Source organism: Megalobrama amblycephala, linkage group LG14 (assembly GCF_018812025.1).
Source record: "Megalobrama amblycephala isolate DHTTF-2021 linkage group LG14, ASM1881202v1, whole genome shotgun sequence".
In the NCBI taxonomy this organism is placed as follows: domain Eukaryota; kingdom Metazoa; phylum Chordata; class Actinopteri; order Cypriniformes; family Xenocyprididae; genus Megalobrama; species Megalobrama amblycephala.
Window position 1 is genome coordinate 49,172,340 of NC_063057.1, and position 26,170 is coordinate 49,198,509.

General features: G+C 36.8%; 2 protein-coding genes across 2 annotated transcripts; one reads left to right on the top strand and one right to left on the bottom strand.

Moving 5' to 3' along the window:
- Positions 1-3,620: 3,620 nt before the first annotated feature.
- usp44 (ubiquitin specific peptidase 44) lies at positions 3,621-15,825 on the bottom strand. Its single transcript, XM_048155237.1, has 7 exons — positions 15,622-15,825; positions 11,930-12,191; positions 7,710-8,978; positions 6,743-6,935; positions 6,215-6,323; positions 5,912-6,117; positions 3,621-4,558 (listed from the first exon to the last, which is right to left on the bottom strand). The coding sequence occupies exons 2-7, from the start codon at positions 12,104-12,106 to the stop codon at positions 4,428-4,430; spliced, it is 2,085 nt and encodes a 694-aa protein (XP_048011194.1). The 5' UTR covers positions 12,107-12,191; positions 15,622-15,825; the 3' UTR covers positions 3,621-4,427.
- A 315-nt stretch (positions 15,826-16,140) lies between these two features.
- On the top strand, positions 16,141-24,329 carry depdc4 (DEP domain containing 4). Its single transcript, XM_048155238.1, has 9 exons — positions 16,141-16,518; positions 18,212-18,617; positions 19,847-19,998; positions 21,118-21,310; positions 21,399-21,625; positions 21,714-21,856; positions 23,470-23,595; positions 23,686-23,764; positions 23,853-24,329. Exons 1-9 carry the CDS (start codon positions 16,443-16,445, stop codon positions 24,050-24,052), a joined length of 1,602 nt encoding a protein of 533 aa, XP_048011195.1. The 5' UTR covers positions 16,141-16,442; the 3' UTR covers positions 24,053-24,329.
- The last annotated feature ends 1,841 nt before the right edge of the window (positions 24,330-26,170 follow it).

A 26,170-nucleotide genomic window follows, 5' to 3' on the forward strand; every position in this document is an offset into this window, starting at 1 on the left:
AACTGTTAATTTTCGATTTCTTTGTTATTTAACACCAACAAAATGAGGTGTTCAGCAGTAAACTGTACTAACTGACCTACAGGATCTGACGGATCACTGAACTTTTTTTCTGTAACATTAAATGTGGGCGTTATAAGCTAATTAATAAATGTTATTAGTTAAGATAACACACCTAATGTTAACCATGTCGGGAAAAAGCAGGTGATCGTTATCTGGCAGTTACTTATTATTTTTATGGGTATAAAATAATAATTAGCAGGACAAAACTAATGATAGCCTACTCTAATTACAGCAATCGATCTCCTGTAACGTTAGTTGAACTTGATTTAAAATGGCAGGACCGTTTCTGACGATCTAGAGTTGTTTCTAGTGGCATATTATATTGAGTTTATCTACTGAATTTGCTGTCTCAAAAATATTATTGCTCTAGAAACAGAATAGCCTATTATTTTATAGGTAGGATTTTAAATTGTGTATAATTTTTATAGTCTATTTAAAATACATGAATGATGACGCAGACGTCTGGGCGGAAGTTTGATACAGCGGCTCCGCCTCCGGTTCCACGGACGATACCTTCTGCGCATGCCCAGGTTGCAAACTTTTTTTTTTATGACGTTTTTGCGTATGGTTGAGCCACGTTCAGCTGACCGCATTACATAAGTATTGCCACTCTTAGCGACGTAAACATATGTTTGTTCTCTATTGATTTTGTTTATTGAAGCTTACAGCATTATGTAGAAGAGTATTGTGAGAGAGATATCGAGTGACCGAGTGTATTACCTGCATTCAAATTTAGCATTTTCCTTCAGGTCAGTCCTATGTTCATAATAAAAAATCCGTTTGAACGCTGCAATCTTGTCCTTTTAACATTTAATGGGTTTTCCCGTGCCTTGCTAACACTGACAGTGCTAGTCAAAGCATTTGTCTTTTGCATCTTGTTCCGTGTTCACAAGTTTCAATATAAAAGTCTTTGCGACTGAGTGACTTGCTCATAAAGACAATCTTTGCCACCATCTAATGGCGTAATAAATTAATAACTTATTTTGCTGTTCACTGTCAGGGACTATTTCTTCCAGCGGAAGGAAGCCTTTTAATGATTTTACTTCATGAAAGTTGCATTGATACATATTTTTTGGCTTTAATATTTGTATTGTGTGGTAACCGTTTTATAAAAGCAATAAGTCCCGTGAAGCCGTGGTTTACAGTGAATTTATATCAGCTAAGGGGTCGTGTGGTGCCTAACAATGCCCCTTAGCTGTTATAAATTCACTGTAAACCATGGCTTATTGCTTTAATAATTATTATTACTTGACTAAAACCAGCTTTTGGTTAATGTGCCCCTCTTTAGCCCCTCTGTTCTGTAGAGAAGCATGGTCTTCAGGAACCTCGCACCAGTGGCCCTGATGTCCTTTCAGCTGAAGATCAGCAGGTTCAGCCTCCTCCAGCTCAAGTCCCCAACAGTAATTGACCTTTATATGTACTTTGTCAAAAATGTTTAAAATTAATGTTTTAGAAGCCGTAACATTTTAGGTTTCTCACAATTTATAATTACATTTTAGCTCTTTTTTTAAGGTGTGAAAAGAAAAAAAAACAAATCCAAATAACACAATAAGACAAATAATAAGACAAATACTCTCCAAATTACCATTCATAAAATAAAACTACAAGTTTATTAATTATGAAAAATGTTGTTTAAAATGTCAAATTCAATTATTTATCTTTTTATTGGTGACATTTTGAGCCTCTATGAAATCGGCAGTAAGCTTGGTGAGGGAGGATTTGGTGCCGTCTTCGAAGGGATTCGCTTGAAGGATGGCCATAAGGTTTCATTTTTTACTTACAGTATCCAGTTAGCAAATTGTTTTGTCTCATTGTATCCATTCCATTCCTTTCTTAAAGGGGTAGTTCACCCAAAAATAAAAATTCTGTCATCAATTACTCCGCCTTAAGTTGTTCCAAACCTGTATAAATGTCTTTGTTCTGCTGTGGGGGGAGATCTTCTTGATTACTAACATTCTTCCAAATATCTTCCCAGAACAAAGACATTTATACAGGTTTGGAACAACTTGAGGGGGAGTAAATGATGACAGAATTTTCATATTTGGGTGAACTATCCCTTTATTGTATATTATGTCCACTATTTAGGGCACTCGATGTGTTACATGACTTTAATGATATGACCTCTGCACACGTCAGCTGTTACAATTTGTGCTTTGTTGATCAGGTGGCACTGAAATTTGCTTTAAAGACAGATACCATGGAATATATCAGACTTGTAAGTATAGGCTGCGATCTCCATGTTTTTATATTATGAAAATAATCATAGACTACAAATGATTTTTCAAACTGCCATGGACAACAAATTGTTCAAGAACGGACTAATGCTTCTTTTGGGAATGCTCCTCCATCTAACAATCATAAAAAAAAAGATCTTTCCTCTAGCCTGGTCATTCTACACCCCTTCCATTAGAGGTTGCCCTAACAATGCTTGCTAACAAGGGCCCCAGGGCTCCACAAATAGTTGAGCTGCTGGAGTGGCAGGACCAGCTCGGCTTCTACATCATGGTCTTGGAACGCCCCTCACCCTGTGAAGATCTGTTTGATTTCCTGCAGCACCACGGAGGCATCCTCAGTGAAGACCTGTGCAGGTGGCACAATGCAGTTATTTACGCAATATTCATTATATGCATCAATTTACGCAAGAATGTTTTGCGAACAAATTATGCATTTTATAGATTTTAATACAATGCAGCAGTTTACACATTAGTTTTTAGGTTTTATGAATGACTTACACATTAAATGTAACTATGTAAGGTTTATAAGCGATTTGCGTAAATTTGTTTTTGGTTAATGAATGAATCCTTGAAGGATTAGTTCACTTTCAAATTAAAATTTCCTGATAATTTACTCACCCCCATGTCATCCAAGATGTTCATGTCCTTCTTTCTTCAGCCGAAAAGAAATTAAGGTTTTTGATGAAAACATTACAGGATTTTTCTCCATATAGTGGACTTCAATGAACTCTCTTCTTCTCTATAAGAATTCCAGCAGTGTAGACACTGCTAAGTGTATTACTGCCCTCCACAGGTTAAAGTTTGAACTAATTGTTATATACTTGCACTAGCATATTGTATATGACAATTTAGTTCAAACTTTGACCTGTGGAGGGCAGTAATACACTTAGCAGTGTCTACACTGCTGGAATTCTAATAGAGAAGAAGAAGAGAGCTAGTTCAAGATGAGCATTTATGGTTAAAACTTTTAGAAAATGAGCGATGGTTTCTCTAGATAAGACCCTTATTTCTCATCTGGGATCGCTGTAAACTGTAATTTTGACCTTCAGCCATTTGGAGGCCATTGAAGTCCACTATAAGGAGAATAATCCTGGAATGTTTTCATCAAAAACCTTAATTTCTTTTCGACTGAAGAAAGAAAGACATGAGCATCTTGGATGACATGGGGGTGAGTAAATTATCAGGGAATTTTAATTTGAAAGTGAACTAATCCTTTAAGTTTTCAATTGTAAATATCAAGAGACATGCACGTTTCATAGACAATATAATTTCATGAAAATTCTAAAGACAATCTTTAAAATGGTAAAGAAAACAGTTGGCAAGTTGTTTAGAAAAATGCAAAAATATTATTTTATTGAGGTACTTTTATCTTCTCTGAATTGAGGTAATTTGCATAGTTTGCACTAAAATGGACAAAAATTGAACAACAACAAGATGATATTTGAGAAAAGATATTTGAGAAAGTGTGTGTGAGAGTCGCACAAACATACATCCAACAAAGAACGGTCTAACGCCACACACAGACAATGTATACAGCATAAATTGTCTTTTGCTGGTGAAAAAATCTTTTTCCTGTAAAATGGGAAAAAAAAAAAAATCTACCCAAATACCAGGTATAAAACTACATTCTGAGAAGGAGACAGAAAAATTCCTGAATCGAATCTTGTTTTAAAAGTCTTTAAACTGATTTGACTTGGCAGGGCACTTTAACCATATGTTTGAAGATATTAAAACACTTGTGATATGAACAGAGAAAACATCATTTGTTTCTTACACCTTTCATACTGACACTACGAACATTTTCAGGCTCGGTACACATTCAAAACTCAACTTTGGTTTGCGGACAACAATCAGGGATACACAGAGACATTAATGAGAGCATTAATGCTTCCGACTTGGACCAATTTCGCTCTCCTCGTACACGCACACAAACGAACGCTACAATCACTGCAAGAATGCCTCCTACCAAATCTGTCAGTTGTATAATTTTAAGGCAAAAGTGTGCGTGACAAAAACATACTCTCCACATTTGCTGTACACTAGAAAAAGGAGACAAGCTAACTGTCTCAAAACGATATCAACAGAATGTACAAAACAAACAGTCTCTGCGGTTGACTGGCTACTCAGCGGGGGTCAGAGGTCACTGGCTTTGCTTTTGTCCTGAGAGTTTCTCTGTGTGTAGAAGAGAATGTAGGCCTGGGCCTTACACACTTCCTCCACGGCACACACACTCAGTTTAGAGTCGTTACAGTGCACCCAAAACCCTGAGAAGAGGAGAATAAAGATGCATTAATTACAAAAATACAAACTTCTACCTGAATGTATTTATAATAACTAAATAGGGGGGGAAAACCCTTGACTAAGTAAATAAGTCAAATCTTTCAGTTTCAATATAATTTGAAAACTATGGATTACATCTGTACTTACACTAATACACTTAAAATGGAGGATTTAAAGCAAAAATGTACCTCTTGTATTTTTTGATAAAGCAAATAGAGCTGCACGATTCTGGATAAACTGAGAATCACGATTTCCCCATGTTTCTGAATATACAACTACACAAAATAACATGTAATTTGCTATAGGTTCTGACAAAATATTAATTGCTGGAAAATGATTAATTTGAATGAATTATTTTTAAATAAAGGTTTTGGATGAATTCAATGACTCATTAATAAATACTTGGTTCACTACTGGAATCAGTGTTTTTGAACACTTTTTGAATTCTTTTGAATGAACGATTCAATGACAAATTCATTTTTAACAGTCACTTGTCGCCACCTAGTGGCATAAAATGTAATTGATACAACTGTTATTTGAAGCACCAAGTTGGTTTCAAAAGGTGGTTTGCTCCATTTTGATCAGACGTCAGTGATATATCCTAAATTTAATCTTTAATCTTAGTACTTCTGTGATAATTTAAATATTTGTAACAGAAATAACTACTGTGTGGTTCAAAACTGCTCTCTCTGGCTCAGCACGGAAGCACGAACCAAGATGTGATTGCTCTGGTTTTGTCAAAGGTTTAAAGGTGCAGTGTGTACATTTTAGTGGCATCTAGTGGTGAGGTTATGGATTGCATCCAACAGCGCTCACCCCTCCCTTTCGAAGCACATAGAGAACCTACGGTGGCCATCTGACCGACACAAGACAGATGGCGACTTGACATGTAAGGGGACACCACTGAAAACATAGTTATGTATATTATATTTCATTTCTGTCAATAGATCCTCCCAAATTTTACACATTACACCTTTAATAGACACAGGCGAATCGTTTTCATTAATAAAATAATATTGCATGGGTGCTTGAATAGAGATTGAGATCTTTTTACGATTAATCATGCAGCTCTAAAAGCAAATGTTTTTTTTTTTATCTGTGAAATTTTATAAATTGTCCTTTTATGAAGGGACTACTTTTCTATGCGGATGAACTTCTGGTTATGGCATTTGACATTTGACATGACATTTACACTAGTTACTTCAAGCCATTTCTTGCATGAGTTACACAAAGGTACTGTGTATACCATTTTACTAATAATATATCTATACTCCATACAAAACCGATTGACAGTCTAGACTATTCTGAAGTGGCAAATGAAAACAAGAATGTTTTACCTCCTTCTGTATTATAACAAAAGGCAGTGTAGTGGCCGGAGCCAAATCCCTTCCCATGGTGCATGACGACAGCAGAGAGTTGATAGAGGAAGTGTTGTGGATGGGGTATGTTACTGGAGTCTTTGCAGCAGTAGGGTTCCATGTTCAGCTCCTGCTCAAACTGAACGTGCACGCCAATCTTCTCCCTGTGGTTTCGCCCAGACCACCTAAACATACACGTACACATTAACATCCAACTGATGACAGAAACCTCAAAGTCAGGAAAATCCAGGAGATCATGTGCATGTAAATATGTGTGGATACCTGAAGCGTTTGAGGTGCAGTCTGAGAACGTGAGGCAGTTTGTGAACCATCAACTGTTTTTGAGCTTCAGTCAAGACAACTTGCTTTGAACAGAATCGCCGTCGTTTACCTTAAAGAAACAGCAGAACTTTTTGATGAGTTGGATTGCCGCCTCAAGGGGAGTGTTAAACCTTTGAGGTAAAACTTAAAAGTGAACTGTGTTCTGATTTTCTGATGTTGAAATACTTCTTTTATCAAAGTTTAATGTTTAGACAACTGTAAGTTACCCATTAGAAGGCTGGCATCTTGAGGAATGTAAACACTGTGATGCTTTCAAAATATTGCTCTCTTTGTTTGGGTGGCTCGACAACAGCTTTAGGATAGGTTAATTATGTGAGTTTGAGGGCGGGGTTATCTGTTTAACTGGCCAATTGGAAGTAAGAGTGTTTGGGGTTGAGTGCCATGATATCCATTTCAAGTTCCAGGCTATTTATTATCCTGTAATGTTTCCCTACGGTCACATTACATTTTAGTATGTTTCCAACTCACTGTTGCAGTGGTCGCAAGCATATATGGCTCCCTCCAAAGCCTCAGTCTCTGTAAACTTGGCCAGCATCTCTGTCAACCCACATGGAACCTGTGCAGCATCCTTACTGCTGTGGTAACGTTCCGGGAATTCCAAAGAAAGATCCCAGAAGGGCTCTATTGTGTTTGAGCGATGATCACATGCTAAACACCTCACCTACAAGAAAAGACACAAGGATTTTTAGCCAAATTGTTAAATGTGTAAAAATGTTTACAGAAGAAACAGTCAAGTACGTGAACTCAAATTAAATTACGCTTGCTTGCTAAGAAGCATCCGAGATTTGTTAGAATGCAAGCATGTGGCATTCCCAGTGTTGCCCAACGGACAGTGAGAATGCAACACATGCAGTGTAAACAGTTTTCTTTTTGGTCCTGTCCCAAATTTTTCAATAGACTGTTGGGTATTCGTCATTAATGTGCACTTTGCAGCTTCCACGTGGACAGGGGGAGTGTATAATCCCACTCCTGGAGGGCCACTGTCCTGCAGAGTTAAGCTCCAAACCCAATAAAACACCTGAACCAGCTGATAAAGGTCTTCAGGATTACTAGAAGCTTCCAGAGAGTTTGGAGCTGCAGGATGTTGGCCCTCCAGGCAATTGAACACCTTGTGGACTTTGTGAGGACACCATTTTGAACAGGGCCTTTCAGGAGAACTATTGGCATGCCAGAACAACAGGCTGAAGGAAACTCTAACATTTAAATGTAACTCTATCACCCCCTTGAGTACTGATTAAGTTTGGCTACTCCCACAGCAATGCAAAAAACAGACATAAAGTAAGTACAGCATGACTGGCCGCACCCTTGCGATCCATCGAGCCAAACTTATGCACCCTTGCAGTGCTTTGACCAAGTCTGTGTACTTGCTTAGAGCTTGTTTCTGGCCTAATGTTTAATGTTAATCAGCTGATGAGATTATCTGAAAACTCATTACCTGACTGAGGAGCTGGCCATGAAAGATGGTGTTGACCACACTGAGCACCTGTTTGATAAGCCGTCTCTGATTGGCTGGAACAGTGGCAGGTGTTAGCGTTCTGGTCCGTTCCAGCTCATGCTGGACTTTATCTAAAAGTTCACAAAGAAATTCCTGTGCATCCTGCTGTGCATAACCTCGGAACGCCGGGATCAGCTGCCACACGGAGTGCAGCATTGCAAATGGGGACACCAGAGCCCACTTGCCTGACCACATAACCTGGAACAGTGTGTGTAACTCATGACAAAGCGAGATGTGTTTGGAGCTTGGCTCCTTGGGTTGTATAAGCTCCATGTTGCGTGAACGGGAGGCCCCTCCGCTGAGCCCCGACCCTTGGTTGGAGCCTTTGGGCTGGGTCACGCGCTGAGCAGAGAGTCCTAATTTGCGGCTGACGGCAGAGGCTAGGAGTTCCAACGCTTGGTTCAGATCCAGTCTCAAAAAGCACTCCCGGAATACATGCAAGTGACTCAGAACCTGCAATATCGAGTTCATGTAGCAAGTATTGCCAAGATTGCGCAAACCCGTCACTCCTGGAGTTACGGTGGGTCGCCGTTTGATAGGCGAATCGCTTGTTTTAGGAGGTGGGGCCCGGGGCCGTTTGGCCTTGGCTTGTGGACGGGGCCTCGGTTGAGGCGTTCTCTCTCTAGGAGTTCGTGGAGTAGGGGTGGAGACGCGAGCAGGAGTAGACCTACGCCTCACAGATTTGGTGCTTTTGGCTGGCACTACCGTTGGATCCGCAGAATCTGCCTTTAGGCTCTGCCGACGAATGCGATGGCTCTTTCTCGGAGGTGCGCTTTCCAGCTCCTCTTTGAGTTGCCGTTTGAGTTGCCGCCTTCTTTCCCGTGCCTCCCGCTTCCTCTCCTCCTCTTCCTCCTGCTGCCGCTCCTCCTCCAATCGCTTCCTCCCCCGTTCCGTTTGTGCAAACCACAAGCGGAATACGCGACCAATCAGGGCACGACGGCGGTGCCACAGCGCCGTGAACATGCGGTCCTCGTCGCGCAACTGCAGCTCCTGCGTGCTAGTTGACAGCTGGTCTCCGGCAGCAGAGGACGAGCGCAAAGTGCGTCCACTGCGCGTGGTGACTTCATAGCACTGGCTCTTAATGGCGCTTAGCGTGCTACGCAGCAGCTTTAAGTCACCCGTCGCATTATCATTCAGCACGTAGTCATCGCACAAGTAGCAGTATACATACAATTCATTCACCTCCAGGGCCAAAGGGTGATGCTGCTCCTACAAACAAATCAAACTTCAAAATGAATACAATATCTAATACAATACATTCTTATAATATAAGACAAAGTCTGATGATAAGTTTGACCATTTTTATGGATATTCACGTTTATATCTACACTGTGTTCCAAATTATTATGCAAGTGACATATATCAGGAGAATTTCACAACAATAAACATTCAGATTTTAGTTTTTCAGAGAATGTTTGTTTGTTTTATTTCTCCATATCTTTTTAGATAACTTATCAATCTCAGACAAAACAGTTTGCCAGGTCTACTTAGATAAATGGAAACCCTACTTAGAGGTTGTTCCACATTATTAAGAAAGTCACAGTTCTTATGCAATATGGGGAGGAAGAAAGATCTTTCTGAAGATGAAAAGAAATAGTGCAATGTTACGTAAAAGGCATGAAAACAACTAATATTGTGTGAAAAGTGAATATAAATTATCAAAATATCATACGATTTGTGAGTGACTTAGAGCACAGCAGAACTTTTAAGGAAAGTTTCTGTCAACAAAATTAGTTATATTAAAAGGACAGCTATAAAATAAAAAAGCCGGTGTTGAGCAGCAAACAGGTATTTGAAGATCCTGGTGTCTCTGGAGTCTCAAGAACCTCTCCATGCAGAGTTATGCAGTTATGGCAGTTATGCGTAGAGTTGCATTTCAACCACCTCTAACCAAACCTCACAAAGAGAAACATTTACAGTAGGTGAAGAAATAAATGAAGACTCATTTTTGAATAGTTTTATTCACTGACGAATGCCATACTACAATGGATGGTCTAAATGGATGGATTTCTGGATGGTTGGTGAGTGGTGATGATTTGGGCTAGAATATTGGGAAATGAGATGGAAGGTCCCTTTAGGGTCTCTGAGGGTGTCAAAATGACTTCTGCAAGATATGTGTAGTTTATAACTAGCTATTTTCAGCTTTGGCATAAAAAGAAGGATAATCCCTTCTTAAATACAATGCACTATGCACTATCCCATGCTGCAAAAAACACCACAGCAATAAAACTGTCTGAAAATGTATTCTACACCCACTATAAATGTTTCTCTTTGTGAGGTTTGGTTAGGGGTGCCTGCAATTTTACACATAACTGCCAGCCTGCATGGAGAGGTTCTTGAGACTCCAAAGACACCAGGAGCTCCAAATACCTGCTTCTCAACAGTGGCTTTTTTTTTTTTTTACAGCTGTCCTTTTAATACAATTAACTTGTTTGACAGAAACTTTAAGCCTTTATCTGACCTATCTGAGTTCTGCTGTGCTCTAAATCACTCACAAATCTTAAGACAGTTCCATAATCTCCATTCAGTTTTCACACAATATTAGTTGTTTTCATGACTTTTGCATAACATTGCACCATTTCATGCTTTTCATCTTCAGAAAGATCTTTCTTCCTCCCCATATTACATGAGAACTGTGACTTGCTAAATAATGTACATCTTTAAGTAGGGTTTCCATTTACCTAAGTAGGCCTGGCAAACTATTTAACAAATGTGTCTGAGATTGATACCAGTTATCTAAAAAGATATGGAGAAATAAAACAAAAATACTTTATTTGAAAAACTAAAATCTGGATGTTTATTGTACTGAAATCCCACTGATACGTCACTTGCATAATAATTTGGAACACAATGTAAAGGTAAAGTAGGGCTGGGCCGGCGGTTTGACAATATATATCAATACCACTGTATAAGATGTCTATCGTTAGAGATTTTGCTATAGTATGTAAATATATGGCACTACTGACACTTCAGAGTGATTAAATACATGAATGACAATATAAAGGAGCGGGATGGGCTTGATGTTAATAAGAGTTTTAAGCGCAATATATACTGAAAAGGAACTTGGTGCAGTGCTTTTGCTAAAAGGTGCGCGCACAGAAAGCTGCCTCTCTTAGAAGGCGATCGCGAATTTGGGACGTGCTCAATGTTAAAAAGTGTTATTAAGCACAATAAGAAGTGAAAAATAAAACTCGCAATAAGCACAATATACCCTGAAAAGGAACTCGGTGAGGTGCATGTGCCAAGTGACACAGCGTAAATGTGTGCACAGAAAGCCGCGTCTCACAACATGCAATCGCGAATTCAGTTCTCTTTCACGTCTTACTGCGCTTGAATGGTTGAATACACATGCAATTATGTCAGAATGATCAATGTGTGGAGTATTCATGTATACACAGCCGGTGTCATATATCAAGTGAAAGTAAACAGTTGGGTGTAAACCGGATGTGTATCAATACATTGGATCAGCGCATTTGGTCTTAAAGTGACCGCAGCCTAATATATTCCTACCTGCTGCACTGTGTCATTAATGTTAATCAAACAAAAGAGTAAATAACTTACTGCTCTTTTTTAGCTTTAATAAGAGTACATTTATATTTAATTCATACAGTGAAGAGTACGCAATATTTTATTTTTACATTTGATCATAAAATTTCTGTACTATTTCTAACTACATGTTAAATAAACCTATTGTTCCTGAAAACTTTATTTAAATTCATATTTTTGTTATATTGTATTTGTCCTATTGTTCGTAATTTGCTTTTTTTCTTCTTATTTTTAGTAACAGAACTGAGATAAAATAGCACAAAACTAGAGTGTGATATATATTGTTATAGTGAAATAAAATTGTAATTGCAAGTAATTTGTTGGTTGATCTTGAAATTACAGGGGTGAGCGATATGACCAGATTCTTATTTTAATTGGTCATATCGCCCACCGCTATAATTTCAGGATCAACCAACAAATTACTTGTGACTAGTTGATGCTGCATATTAAGACAGGAGCAAGCATTTTAACGTAAAAAAGAGAATGAACACTTTTTCGCCAGTGAACTAAATTAACTAAAACTATTTGATGAGTCTGTATGTATTTGTTTATATGGCTTTAAACTATATACTATATCAATTACTTGTATGCAACACATCATCATTTAAACATACCTTAAAGTGCTGAAGCGCATGTTCTTCTATGTAGCGTCCACACGCTACGTGCGAACAGCTGAGACATGCCCACACTGACTCTGTGGTGTTGCAGTCCGCACAGTGCCATTTTTGCGGGTTTAGGATCGAGTGGTCCTGCGCGAGTCTTAAGCGACCCACGTGCTTACACCTGTCCATCACAGTCAGTCACTGCCCTCTTCACATCACCATGGTGACGGCAGCCAGCAGTGAATCCAGCTCCTCCCAAGGCATGATGGTTAATCTGCAGTGAAAAAAAGATCAGACTAGAATAGACACGTGTTGTTGTGAAGTCATTCATTTGTGACATTATTTCTATTCATATTCATATTTCAGAGAGGATCAATACATACACAACCATTTAAAAGTCTGTGGTCAGTAAGATTTTTTTCTTTTTAAAGTGACAGTAAAGACTTTTACATTGTTACAAAAATTTCAAATATATGTAGTTCTTTTGAACTTTCTATTCATAAGCAAAACAGAGAAGAGTGGCTGGTCGCACACTGAATCCAAAAAAATACTAAGGTCTAGAAAAATGCAAAATATATTATATAAATTGCATGGTGCAATAAAGTGCAAAGTGATTTATTATTTACAAATTTATTTTCATAGTTTTCTATGTACATTTCATGTATTTTGCCTTGTTTATTGCCTTTCAGACTCTCTTGCTGTGACACCTGTGATAATTGATTGTTATTGGTGCTAATTGATGATTGTGATAATTGGATTAAGATGATGGCTCTGAATTGCTTGTCTTTCTAGAAAAGGGTGATTGTTTGTTGCATCTTAAGCACTGAGGATAGCAAATTGCTGAAACGTCTGCGCCTCTGTTTTTAATTCACTTGCACTTTGCACTTTATTGCACCATGCAATTTATATAATATATTTTGTATTTTTCAAGACCTTAGTCTTTTTTTGGATTCAGTTTGCGACCAGCCACTCTTCTCTGTTTTGCTTAAGTATCTTTTTTGGTTCCACGCACCTGAAGGAAACTAGAATTTTGTAACTGTGAGCGCTACAACTTTCCTTGCTTCGAACTTTCTATTCATCAAAGAATCATGAAAGAAAGTACAACAGATTCCACAAACAAATCAGCATATTAGAATGATTTCTGAAGGATCACGTGACACTGAAGACTGGAGTAATGATGCTGAAAATTCAGCTTTACCATCACAGGAATAAATTACATTTTAACCCTTGTGCGACCTTATGGACATTGTCTTTTTCATGTTTTTTTAATCATTTTGCCTATGTTAATGCCAACGGCATACATTTTGACACAGGTGTGTATTTTTATTGGAATTTTACTATTTCACCCCCATTTCTTTTAAAAAATCTATTTTGCACTAGGAACACAACAACATAGTTCCACTCAGGACCTCTTAAGGACAACAATATCCTCACTGAAACCCATTAAAATGGCAGTTTTTAATCCTAGGGCCATTTAACTATAAAATGATGTGATCTTTGTTAATAGGCTTTCATTCTGTTGACAAGGCTTCAAAATTTTTACTATTTTTTACCAGATGGTGCCATTTTCTCAGGTTTGGCCTATAAAGCATATGCTCGCTTTATTCTTGTTTTCGGCTAATGCATATTATAGAGCCAATTGGATAAATTGTGCAGCTATAATTGTGTGGGTGTGTTGGTATGGATGTCAGAGTGTGGTTTGTACGTGTAATAAATTGCGTGTGTGCGTGCTTGCAATATTTGAGAGAGAAAAACTACAAATCACAAATCCAACCACTGTGTGTACCAGTGGAGTTTTGCTGGCATCTAATGGGGAAAATATGTTACCACGCCCAAACAAAATCTTATTAAAAGCTCATTTTTTGAGATATCAACCTCAAATTTGGAACACAACTTGTTTAGATTTACGGCTTTGATTTTCTAGCAGTTTTAGAGTTCAACATGGTTCATAAATATATATTTTATATAAAATAATGTTCATAAATAATTTTCATAAACTTAAACCTCTATACCTTTTTTTTTTTTTAAACTTCAACAAGATTCTGCCAAGGGTCTTCTTTAAAATGAGACCAAACTTAAGTCTGTGCTCCCAAGCTTCAATTTTATTGACATGGACATTTTTGTCCACTATGGACCTATGTGTAACTTTTTTAATTGACGCACAAGGGTTAAAATATTTTAAAATAGAAAACAGTTATTTTAAATTATAATAATATTTTACAATTTTAATGTATTATATTTATAAAAAGGTGAGTATAAAGAACTTCTCGAAAAAACATAAAAACCCTTTTGAATGGTAGTGTATGTGTCATTGTTTACAATGTCTTCAGTGTTTTGTGAATTTTTGTGTGATCCTGTATCATAGTAACCCTGAGATAGACACATGATAATATATCAAGACAGCAATTTAACAGAACCATCATAAAACTATTGCTCAAGAACACAGTTGATCCGACACAGGAGGAGGTACCTATTCCTGTCAGGACACACACACAAACACACAAATAAGAGCGACCACACAGAAACGAACAATCTCTGTATTTCTCCAACACAGTAATACCATGGTAGAGTGAAATACACCATGACACTGAGTGCTTAAAAACATGATTTTACTTTGAAACAAACCACTACATTTACACAGTAGTAATTCAAAGCATACCATGGTAGTAACATTGTATAAACACTGATGTAGCAAACATGGTACTAAAATATTCCCATACCATGGTATTAGTAATTAGCACACCAAGGTACTTTAAGGAATATCAGGATACTACCATGGTACATAACCAAATAGAATTACAGTAGTATTTTGATATATATCAACACTGAATCATCACCATATTCAAATAACATGACATTTACACTCTAAATACGAATACCACAGTATTTACATGAGATATATGGTACATGTCTTAAAAAAAAAAAAAAAACTTATTTCCATGTTGCTATGTCCAAAAAAACACGATAGTATCTTGATGCTTCAAAGAATATTTTAAAACTAAACTAAGGCACCAATTTCAAGCCTGTAGACATCAGTAACTCGCTTAGCATGTAAACAACCCGGCTTAAGCAAATGCATGTCCCTTATTTAGCTTTACAGACGCCTGATAAATAATCTGTGTCACGACCAAAATAACACCCGGTTCCTCTGGGCCCCACGTGTGTTTAACAAAACCCTAGAAATACATCTAGTTTGTTGACATTGGTCTTACTTAGAAGGTTAAATATGCGTATAGCACATTGCTACTCTAAACTGGTTTGTAAAAGTTGTTACTGCGTATTCAGTGCTTGTCTTTATCACTCTGCGAATTCAAGTCTGGGATTGTATTTAAAATAGGATGGACAACCAAATTGAACTCATTTAACTAGTTAAACTATCCATATGACTTTGAAGGTGTTTAGGCGCGCGAATGCTGAATGATGATAGGTGCTAACTAACTCCCTCATCTGCCTAGTTTCAAAGAGCTAACAAGGTTAACAGCTGAGCTCAGAGCAGCTCAGCTACTTTAGTGTCTCTAATGAGCCTGTTATAGAGGAAAGTTAACCAACACACGGGATGCTAGAGTGCTAATGCTAAAATCACACAGCACTGGAGTGAAACTGGGGTGCTGGGCGACTAAAATACATTGATTGTATTTTATTTCCGGCGCTGGTGTAAACACGATTAGATCGGAGCTGTTTAAAATCGGTGATATTTTACTAACCTGATTTTTCGTCAAGCACTGGTTACTTCTGTGGCACAACAGCGAGCGCCATCTTGTCTACACTTGTCGCGTGGAGTGTCCCTCTGTGACGTCATGCCGGAGAGGACACGCGCGGACCGCTCAAAACAAAAGAGTCATTTTAACACAGGTCGCGCTTAATATCTTACATAAATCGTCAGGTTTTAATATAGGAGATGCTGTGAACCAGTTTAAACAGTGTGTATGTCTTATGACTAATGTTTACGTGTCAGCCGCAACACTTTCACATTCTTAAATCTCACTCATCCTCGCGTGGAAACGAAACCAGTAACGTTATGTCATTAAAATTAATAATAGTTCCATGTAATATGGAATGATTCCATTTCTATATGACAAACAGTACTTTTTTGCAAAAAAAAAAAAAATCTTTATATTCATCATTTTTAGCATGTGAATTATTTATTTAAATGTAAATTTACATATAAGTAATATTAACAAATAAATATCAAATACTATTGCATTTATTAAAATAGTTTATATAATACCAATATATATAAAGAAAAATAATAAAATAAAGGGAAGTATTTTATTTCTGCAGCAAAAACTAGAGTACCGATAAATCTAATGTTAGATCGCGATCGTCTTATTTTTCCACAGTAACTGCGTTGTAACTGCGTGTGAGTTCATACGGTAGGGATAGTACAGCACATGGTTCTAGGATCAGATTCGTTCAAGCAAACGCGCAGAATGTGAATTCGGTCTCACATAACTGCAGCTGATCTCAGATCAGAGCTTCGATGTACGTCACCGAATGAGCGTGTGACGCCATTTCCGATGCCGCGATGGCGGTGGATTTGACTCCGCGGTTCAGAAGACTGAACAGCCAAACCTGTTTCAGAGAGAATAAACAACTATCAGGTATAAACAAACGCTTAATATGAAGCATTTATGTTTTTGTACAATTTGATTTTATATGTTACCTGAATATTTCCACCAGATTGATAACGAACTAGCCTAAATGAATCAACATCCGTATCAGGCTATTCAGCAGTTTTTACCGTGTTTTCATTATGTTTATTATGTTTCAACTGTGATGGAGTTCATCAGTATCTTGGATTAAGTAACAAGTTTCAAACCAGCTGATTTCTATGAGTGTAACTGAAATGAATATTTTTATGGTGATGTGTTTGCGTCATAATTATATTGATTCTGCATTATCATACTGTTTATAAAGACACAAAACATAAAAGTGTTTGAAAGGTATAGTATAGTGATATATCAGATGTTAATACCATACTTTGTGAAAACAATTGAGCTTAATTGTTTTGAATTTGCACTTGTACTGTACTTAATATCTTAAAAGTATATTTAAAAAAAAAAAAAAAAAAATATATATATATATATATATATATATATATTTAAAAATAAACCTCATGTTCTTTTTTCCACCATTCACACTGTGCTAAATCTTCCTATTAAATTTTTCCCTAAGCCTTCTATATCTATTTGTGAACGTTTTGATAAGTTTTTCACAAATAAGATCACAGTTCAGATTTCTCATACTGGTTATACTCTACCTGATGTTCCTTTATACTCCTCTACATGGTCTGTAATTGGAATTAACAAGCAATTAAGTGTCCAAAAACATTATATTCAGTTTAAACTTAAAGGGTTAATTCACCCAAAAATGAAAATTCTGTAATTTGTTACTCACCCTCATGCCGTTCCACACCCGTAAGACCTTTGTTCATCTTCGGAACACAAATTAAGATATTTTTGTTGAAATCCGATGGCTCAGTGAGGCCTGCATAGCCAGCACTGACATTTCCTCTCTCAAGATCCATTAATGTACTAAAAACATATTTAAATCAGTTCATGTGAGTACAGTGGTTCAATATTAATATTATAAAGCGACGAGAATATTTTTGGTGCACCAAAAAAACAAAATAAGGACTTGTTTAGTGATGGCTGATTTCAAAACACTGCTTCAGGAAGCTTCGGGGCATAATGAATCAGCGTATCAAATCATGATTCGGATTGTGTGTCAAACCGCCAAACTGCTGAAATCACGTGACTTTGGCGCTTTGAACCGCTGATTCGATACACTGATTCATTTATGCTCCGATGCTTCCTGAAGCAGTGTTTTGAAATCGGCCATCACTATATAAGTCATTATTTAGTTTTTTTGGCTCACCAAAAATATTCTTGTCACTTTATAATATTAATATTGAACCACTGTACTCACATGAACTGATTTAAATATCAGTTTTTAGTACATTAATGGATCTTGAGAGAGGAAATGCCATTGCTCCCTATGCAGGCCTCACGGAGCCATCGGATTTTAACTAAAATATCTCAATTTGCGATATGATTAATGAAGATCTTATGGGTGTGGAACGACATGAGGGTGAGTAATAAATGACAGAATTTTCATTTTTGGGTGAACTAACCCTTTAAGTAGATTCTTTTAAAGTATGATGTATGTAATAAGCACTCTGTTTGTAAGCAAGAGGTAGCATGGTACTACCATGGAACATGCCCAGTAAACGTGTTTATTGGTACTTTTTGTTCATGTTTGAAGACTTCATCATCTTGTCCTGATGTCCTTTAGGTTTCTCTGGGCCCTTCAGGGCCACTCAGCTGTGGCAGAACATCATTGAGGCTCTGCGGACGCAGGTGGAGCTCCGACCCCGCAGACAGCACTTGCGTGTCCATCATGACTGCTTTACTGGCTCTGATGCAGTGGACGTGGTTCTGAGCCACCTCATGCAGAACATCTATTTCTGCTCCAGCGAAGTGTCCCGTCTCAAAGCTGCCAGGCTCTGCCAAGCCTTAATGGAGTCTCGAGTGTTTGAACCCATTGGGATGAAGCTCTTCAGACGAGAAAAAGAAATGACCTTTGAGGATTCCAGCTGCAGCCTGTACCGCTTCCTGGACGGATCGGCCAAAAAGAGATACAGTGGCGATGAGAACCAGACACCAGACAAACAAACTGGAAAGAGGAAGACCACTTCAAGGTAATTGAACATTTGAACTGGTATCATTTGTATCATTGGTACATCAAGCCCTTTTATTAAGATGCTTTTTGGTCGATTGGATCACAAGTGGACAAGGGAGACACATACACGTTTAAACCACTTTCAACCACTTCTGTCCTGATTTCTTAGAGGGGAAGGTCTATGGGTGGGTAAATATGTTTTTTTTTTTAAATTTTTTTTTTTATAGATCTTTCGACCTAATCGACAAAAAAAGCTTGCGCAATTTACATATGAACGCACCAAAGACTACGGGAAAAAAATAGGCAGAGCATATCTGGCAGAGAGTAGGCAGTCTTTAGTGGCTGTTTGAACACATTCGACCACATGAGCGTTTCCACTACGAAAGCAATCCGGTCAAATGCGTTTTCAACTACCTCTGGAAGCGGAAACGTTTTATACCTGTATTTAGCGTCGTCCACTTGTGATCCGATCGACCAAAACGCATCTTAATACCAGGTGGAAACAGGGCCTAAAAGTTTAATTTGCAGAATTTAAAGGGTTAGTTCACCCAAAAATGAAAATAATGTAATTTATTACTCACCCTCATGTCGTTCTACAACCGTAAGACCTTAGTTCATCTTCGGAACACAAATTAAGATATTGTTGATGAAATCTGATGGCTCAGTGAGGCCTCTATTGAGAGCAAGGCCATTGAAACTCTCAAGGTCCATAAAGGTACTAAAAACATATTTGAAACAGTTCATGTGAGTTCAGTGGTTCTATCTTAATATTATAAAGCGACAAGAATACTTTTTGTGTGCCAAAAAACAAAATAAAGACTTTTCAACAATATCTATATGGGGCGATTTCAAAATACTGCTTCAGAGCTTAATCAATCGGAGCGCCAAAGTCACGTGATTTCAGCAGTTTAGCCGTTTGATAGCCGTTGGTGATTTTTTTTTAAAAAAAATTTTGGTGCACAGAAAGTATTCTTGTCACTTTATAATATTAAGATAGAACTACTGAACTCACATGAAATGTTTCAAATATGTTTTTAGTACCTTTATGGACCATGAGAGTTTGAATTGCTTTGCTCTCAACAGAGGCCTCACTGAGCCATCGGATTTCATCAACAATATCTTAATTTGTTTTCTGAAGATAAACGAAGGTCTTACGGGAATGGAACGACATGAGGGTGAGTAATAAATGACATTATTTTCATTTTTGGGTGAACTAACCCTTTAAGGTTTTATATTGTTTGTTTGTAGGTTTGGGGAAATGCAGACGATCTCCAATCCTTTGGTTCTTGGATCAACAGACAGAAGAGTGGAGAGACTACTGAAGAATATAAACCTGCACCCATCTGTGCCTTCTGATCTACATCGTGCAGCCATTTCCAACACTTTCCTGTCAAAAAAAGGTGAAACTGCTCATAATTTTGATTTTTAAAGAACATAATTTCTGCCTTTCATAGCATTTGCATTTAAAGTCTTTTGACCATACAAAATGTGTTATATTCACTTATCAGACCTGTTAGAAATAAATGTTGTCACTGTGTTAATGTCGTTAATATGTAAATAAGTTTTGGTGGAGCTTTTTTTAAGGGTGTGGCCTTTTTATATTGCCTTTAGTTTACATCACAGGGCAAAACTATGACTGTTTCCGATTTTTAATTTTAGGATTTTCTAATTTTCTAATCTTGATTTGGTCTCTGTTGAGATCTGAATGGGTCTAAAGAGGTTCAAACAAAGAAGGAAATGTTCTTTTTGGGTTCTGATGTAGTGTATTGTGGTCTAATAGAGTCTGATTTGGTCTGCTGAGATCTAAATGGATCTAAAAGGTTTAAGTGGAGTCTAATGTGGTTTTTTGAAGGTGGTCGGATGTGGTGTGATGGGTTCTGACAGGGGTCTAATGTGGTTTATCTGGGCTTTGGTGAGGTCCAATGGAGTCTCATTAGACTCAATTGTTTTCTTAAAGGTCTATTGAGGTCTAATTTGGTTTTATGTGGTTTAATCTGGTCTAACGTTGTCTGGTGCCGTTTCTAGGGAGTCTGATGAGATTTAATGAGGTCTAAAGTGGTCTAATATGGCCTGTCTCTGTTATTTTCAAATTTTTAACAATTTAATACTATTAAACAGTGTAGAATATTAATATCTGAGACATTTATTATATATTACAATGCTCATTGTATTTTTTACTTATTATTTTTTAATAATAGAGTACTGTACAGCAGCTCTTCCCAAACTGAAGTTTGTAAGGGATCTTTAGGGTGTTTTGTGTGTTGATGAAAAGCTTATAATTCATTAAATTCTAATAATAATAATAATAATAATAATAATTTTAAAATAAAAACAATCAAAATAGAACACTAGTGTTTTTGTTCTATATACAAGTTGAGTTTTAGAATATTAAACATGTCTATGTGCTAAAACTCAATTTTTAAACAAATTTTTAACAAAAATCACAAATCAGAAGGATGCATGACAATGCATTATGTGAACAGCCCTTTCTATCTCTTCTCTTCTTGTGTTCGTCTCAGTGGTGCGGGACGTTTGGAGGCAGCATACGTTACTTCAGTTGCTACAAGTGGTTGAGATCTCCATGCTGGACTGTATTTTGACCTCGCCTGCCAAACCAGAGCCCCTGCGCTCATCTCTGCGCAACCACGGTGACCTGGTCATCTCCAACACCTGCGTGGATCGTGAAGTCTCAGAGAGTCTCAACCTGCATGAGTCAGTGCACAATACTCAGTGCCGTCACATTCAGATTCATGGTTTTTATTTGGGTTCACCTGTGTGTGTGTCATTCATATCTTTGAAGGTTGGACCCTTGGCTGTTGGCAGCAGTTGACTGCCTTGAGCTGTTCCCAGATCAGTTAATCGTGGTTGCCAGTGAGCAGCTCATCCAACAGAATGCAGCATCTGGGGAGGGGAAGCATAAGAGACTGCTGTTCGACACCATCGCTAAATATTACAACAGCCCAGAGAGACCTCCACTACTGTCAGGCCGCTACACTGACATCCAGACTGGAGTCTTACATCTTTTGGGTAAATGTACAACACAATGGGCTCAATGTCATTTGTGTTAGAGGCTGTTCATTGTTTCTGTGTTATTTAGAATGATCTTTGTGTGTAGATTGTGGGAGAAGTCAGGATGCCTTGAGAGCAGCTCAGCTCTGTCTGCAGCTGTTGGAGTCCACGAGCAGAGACGAGTTACGCAGACTGTTGGGCTTTATGGCAGCCGCTGCAGATAATGAAGCTTTCAGACTACACAAGCAGGTGATCAAGAGTTCAGTCTGTATAAACGATCGCAGGAGATTGATTGATTGATTTCAACCATTCACTGTATCAGCATAGAAAATACTTAGATAAATCATCAATGATCAGATAAATGATCAATTTCAAAGATCAATTTCTCATATATATATATATTTATTTATTTATGCTCTTGGAATTCCTACTAAAAAGTGAATTATTAGAATGTATCCTTAATTTTTTTTTAAAACATTAAAAAAAATGTCTTAACACAAATAAAAATTAATTCATTATTATTATTGGGTTAGTTCACCCAAAAATGACAATTCTGTCATTAATTACTCACCCGCATGGCGTTCCTAATTATAATAATAATTATACAATTATATTATTATATACTACTATTCAAAAGTTTCTTTGGCTCACCAAGGCTGTATTTATTTGATCAAAAATACAGTAAAAACAGTAATATTGTGAAATATTAATTCAATTTAAAATATCCTTTTTTTATTTTAATAAGTTTATAAAATGTAATTTATTGCTGTGATGCAAAGCTGAATTTTCAGCATCATTACTTCAGTCTTCAGTTTCATATGATCCTTCAGAAATCATTCAATATGCTGATTTGCTGCTCAAGAAACATTTATTATTCTTAATCAATGTTCGAAACAGTTGTGCAGCTTAATATTTTTGTGAAAACTGTAATATATTATTGTTTGATTAATATGAAGTTCTAAAAGAACAGCATTTATTTGAAATTGATTTTCTTTTGTAACAATATATACCTGTCACTTTTGATCAATTTAATGCGTCCATGCTGAAGAAAAGCATTAAATTCTTTAAAGAAATTTTAAAATCTCACTGTAAATCCATTGTCCATTTTTAAAGGTCCCGTTCTTCGTGATCCCATGTTTCAAACTTTAGTTAGTGTGTAATGTTTTTAGAGTATAAATAAAATCTGTAAAATTTTAAAGCTCAAAGTTCAATGCCAAGCGAGATATTTTATTTAACAGAAGTCGCCTACATCGAACGGCCAGTTTGGACTACATCCCTCTACTTCCTTCTTTAATGACGTCACTAAAACAGTTTTTTGACTAACCTCCGCCCACAGGAATACACAAGAGTTGCGTTTGTAGAGTGTGTTTGTCGCCATGTCGTCGAAACGCTGTTATTTTCATCCCGCAGTCCAATCACCGGGTCTGATTCCGGCTCAAATTGATAGGGTAAAATTAAAGACATGTTTACAATAACACTGAGCGCGTGCATCTCCACGTTATGGTAAGAGGCGTGACCTTTCCGGGCAAGGTTCGCTAAGCTACTGTCGAATCATAACACAGGAACCGCTGGCACAATCAGAACTCGTTACGTATTTCTGAAGGAGGGACTTCATAGAACAAGGAAGTCATCAGCCCGTTTTTATGACAGTGGAAACAGTGGTATACATATAAGTAAATTATGTTAAAAAATAGTGTTTTTTTTTTTACACGCGAAACATGAACACATGTTATATTGCACACTATAAACACAATCAAAGCTTCAAAAAACCACGAAAAACGGGACCTTTAACATGTTTGAATTAAGAAAAAAAATGTGTGAATGCGTACTATAAATGCACAGGCACATTTGTGTTGAAACAGACAGAGAACCGTGCTTTGGTTAGCAAGACGTTTGTGAAGGCTGTGATTCAGAGTAAAGAAATGACTCGCGTCCAATGTGAGCAGCTACTGCTGTTCCTCATGGATAATCGCACACAACTCTTTAAGGTATGCCCTTTTTACAAATACATTATCTTTGAAAATTCTGTGCAAATCACTGAATGTTGAAATCATTTTCTTTCATACCTGTATATCTAGACACCCTTATCGTTGATTGAGGCTGTGAGGAAGACGCTACAAACTTTGCAGCAAGGGAGAGATCTAGATAACGTAGCACGTAAGTTCACTCACAGTCTCCCTATAAAACTGATTTATGCATTGATTTGATTTACCATCTTCTGAAGCTACTTCTTTTGCCTTTGCAGTGTTCACATTCTGCCAGCAGGTGTCGCTCCAGCAGTATGAGGATAACAAAGATAAGGCCACTCTTGAAGGTTTAAAGCAGTTAATGCACCATATCGCTCACAGCGATGGCCTGTCCGTCAAACAGAAGAGACGACTGGCCAAGCAGTTCCAGAAACATCACCCAGGGATTTTTCTCCAGCACTTCTTCTCTACATTCTAGAAAGTAATGAACACTGGATAAAAATAGTTTGTTAGGTTTTTATCAATCCGGGTTATACAATTATATCAGGTAGAGTTGTTTGTTAAACTTGTTTTTATTAGTTGAAGGCATTTTGAAGCTCATCCGAGTGTCTTAATCAGACTGTGTGAATGCTCCTGCATTCCACCTAATATAGCAATCCAAAGATTAGGGTTATTAAAGGATTAGTTCACTTTCAAATTAAAATTTCCTGATAAATTTCTCACCCCCATGTCATCCAAGATGTTCATGTCTTTCTTTCTTCAGTTGAAAAGAAATGAAGGTTTTTGATGAAAACATTCCAGGATTATTCTCCTTATAGTGGACTTCAATGGCCTCCAGACGGTTGAAGGTCAAAATTACAGTTTCAGTGCAGCTTCAAAGAGCTTTAAACGATACCAGATAAGGAATAAGAGTCTTATCTAGCGAAACCATCTGTCATTTTCTAAAAAAAAAATATATATATATATGCTTTATAAACACAAATGATCGCCTCACAAGTGCTTCCGCCAGACCGCCTTCTGTATTCTTCAAAACGCTTGCGCTGTATGTCCTACGCCTTCCTTATTCAAATTATAGCACGGATGCGGCACCAGTTCCGTTTTTCCATAAGTTGAATAGGGAAGGTGTAGGACATACGTTTTTTGAAGGATATGGAAGGCAGTTGACCCTTATTCCTCGTCTGGTATCATTTAAAGCCCTTTGAAGCTGCACTGAATCTGTAATGGGGTCTATTGAAGTCCACTATAAGGAGAATAATCCTGGAATGTTTTCATCAAAAACCTTAAATTCTTTTCGACTGAAGAAAGAAGGACATGGTCATCTTGGATGACATGGGGGTGAGTAAAATTTCAGGAAATTTTAATATGAAAGTGAACTAATCCTTTAATGTTAAAGAAATGTGGGTTACACTTTATTTTAAGGTGTCCTTGTTACAGTGTAATTATACATTTAAGTACTGATTAATAATAATTAACTACATGTACTTACTATAGGGTTAGGATTAGGTTTGGTTTATGGTTAATGTGATCAGTGATCCATCAATGTTGGATGCAACGCATTACAACTAACTCAAGTTATGTAATCAGAATACTTTTTTCAAGTAACTAGTAAAGTAATGCATTACTTTTACAGATATAAAATCTTTTATTTTATATATATATATATATATATATATATATATATATATATATATATATATATATATATATATATATATATATATATATATATATAGATATAGATATATATATATATAATATATATATATATATATATATATATATATATATATATATATATATATATATATATATATATATATATATATATATAATATACTTTTTATACTTTATATATACTTTGTTTTCCCATTTATTGACTGAGTTTGCACTTCCTTCAGCCTGAGGCTTATTCATTTCACTTTTGCTATGAAAGGGTCTGTTACATTTGGCAAAAATAGAACTTTTCTCTTTTTTTCTCTGTTATTAAAAAACGAACAAGCAAGCCCAGCCCTGGTGAGAAAAAGTAAGAAGGAATGTGTAACATTAATTTCTATAAAAAGTAACTAATGGAATCAGTTACTTTTTGTAGGGAGTAACGCATTACTTTTAAAATGACTGCATGTGATTATGCATAATTTATAGTTATTACTACAGTAACTGCATGTAACACGTGTAACAAGGACACTGTAAAATGAAGTGATACTGGACTGTAGATAGATTGCCTCATTTAAAAATAGTCTCAGATTTATAGAAGCTTAATAAGTAGGAGAGTTATTACAAGTATTAATGCTATAAATAAACTGCTAATCACTACTGAACACTACATAGATTTAATCAGGTGGTAAGTGAATATACTGTTTTCATGAGCTTAAACATATCTCAATATAGGATTACTTGAATTGTGTGATATGCTCAGGTTTTTACAAGATAGTAGAATTAGTATTAGCTGCACTTAAAATTGAGAAATAGATACCTATGCCTTAAAGGTAAAGACTCAAATTATGCTCTTTCTTGAATCACTTATTTACTTTTTTTTAATTTCAATGACTGTGAGCACAATGGATTTGAATGAATATTGACCTCATATATTACTGTA

What these genes read in the sequence shown, in the direction of transcription:
- usp44 (XM_048155237.1), bottom strand. Translation starts at nt 12,106, where the DNA reads ATGGACAGGTGTAAGCACGTGGGTCGCTTAAGACTCGCGCAGGACCAC. An exon ending in TGCTTGCGACCACTGCAACA is followed by an intron (nt 6,324 to 6,742) that starts GTGAGTTGGAAA and finishes TGTTTCTTTAAG; the next exon opens with GTAAACGACGGCGATTCTGT. An exon ending in CTGCACCTCAAACGCTTCAG is followed by an intron (nt 6,118 to 6,214) that starts GTATCCACACAT and finishes GTGTATGTTTAG; the next exon opens with GTGGTCTGGGCGAAACCACA.
- depdc4 (XM_048155238.1), top strand. Translation starts at nt 16,443, where the DNA reads ATGGCGGTGGATTTGACTCCGCGGTTCAGAAGACTGAACAGCCAAACC. An exon ending in AGAGAATAAACAACTATCAG is followed by an intron (nt 16,519 to 18,211) that starts GTATAAACAAAC and finishes GATGTCCTTTAG; the next exon opens with GTTTCTCTGGGCCCTTCAGG. An exon ending in TGGAGTCTTACATCTTTTGG is followed by an intron (nt 21,626 to 21,713) that starts GTAAATGTACAA and finishes CTTTGTGTGTAG; the next exon opens with ATTGTGGGAGAAGTCAGGAT.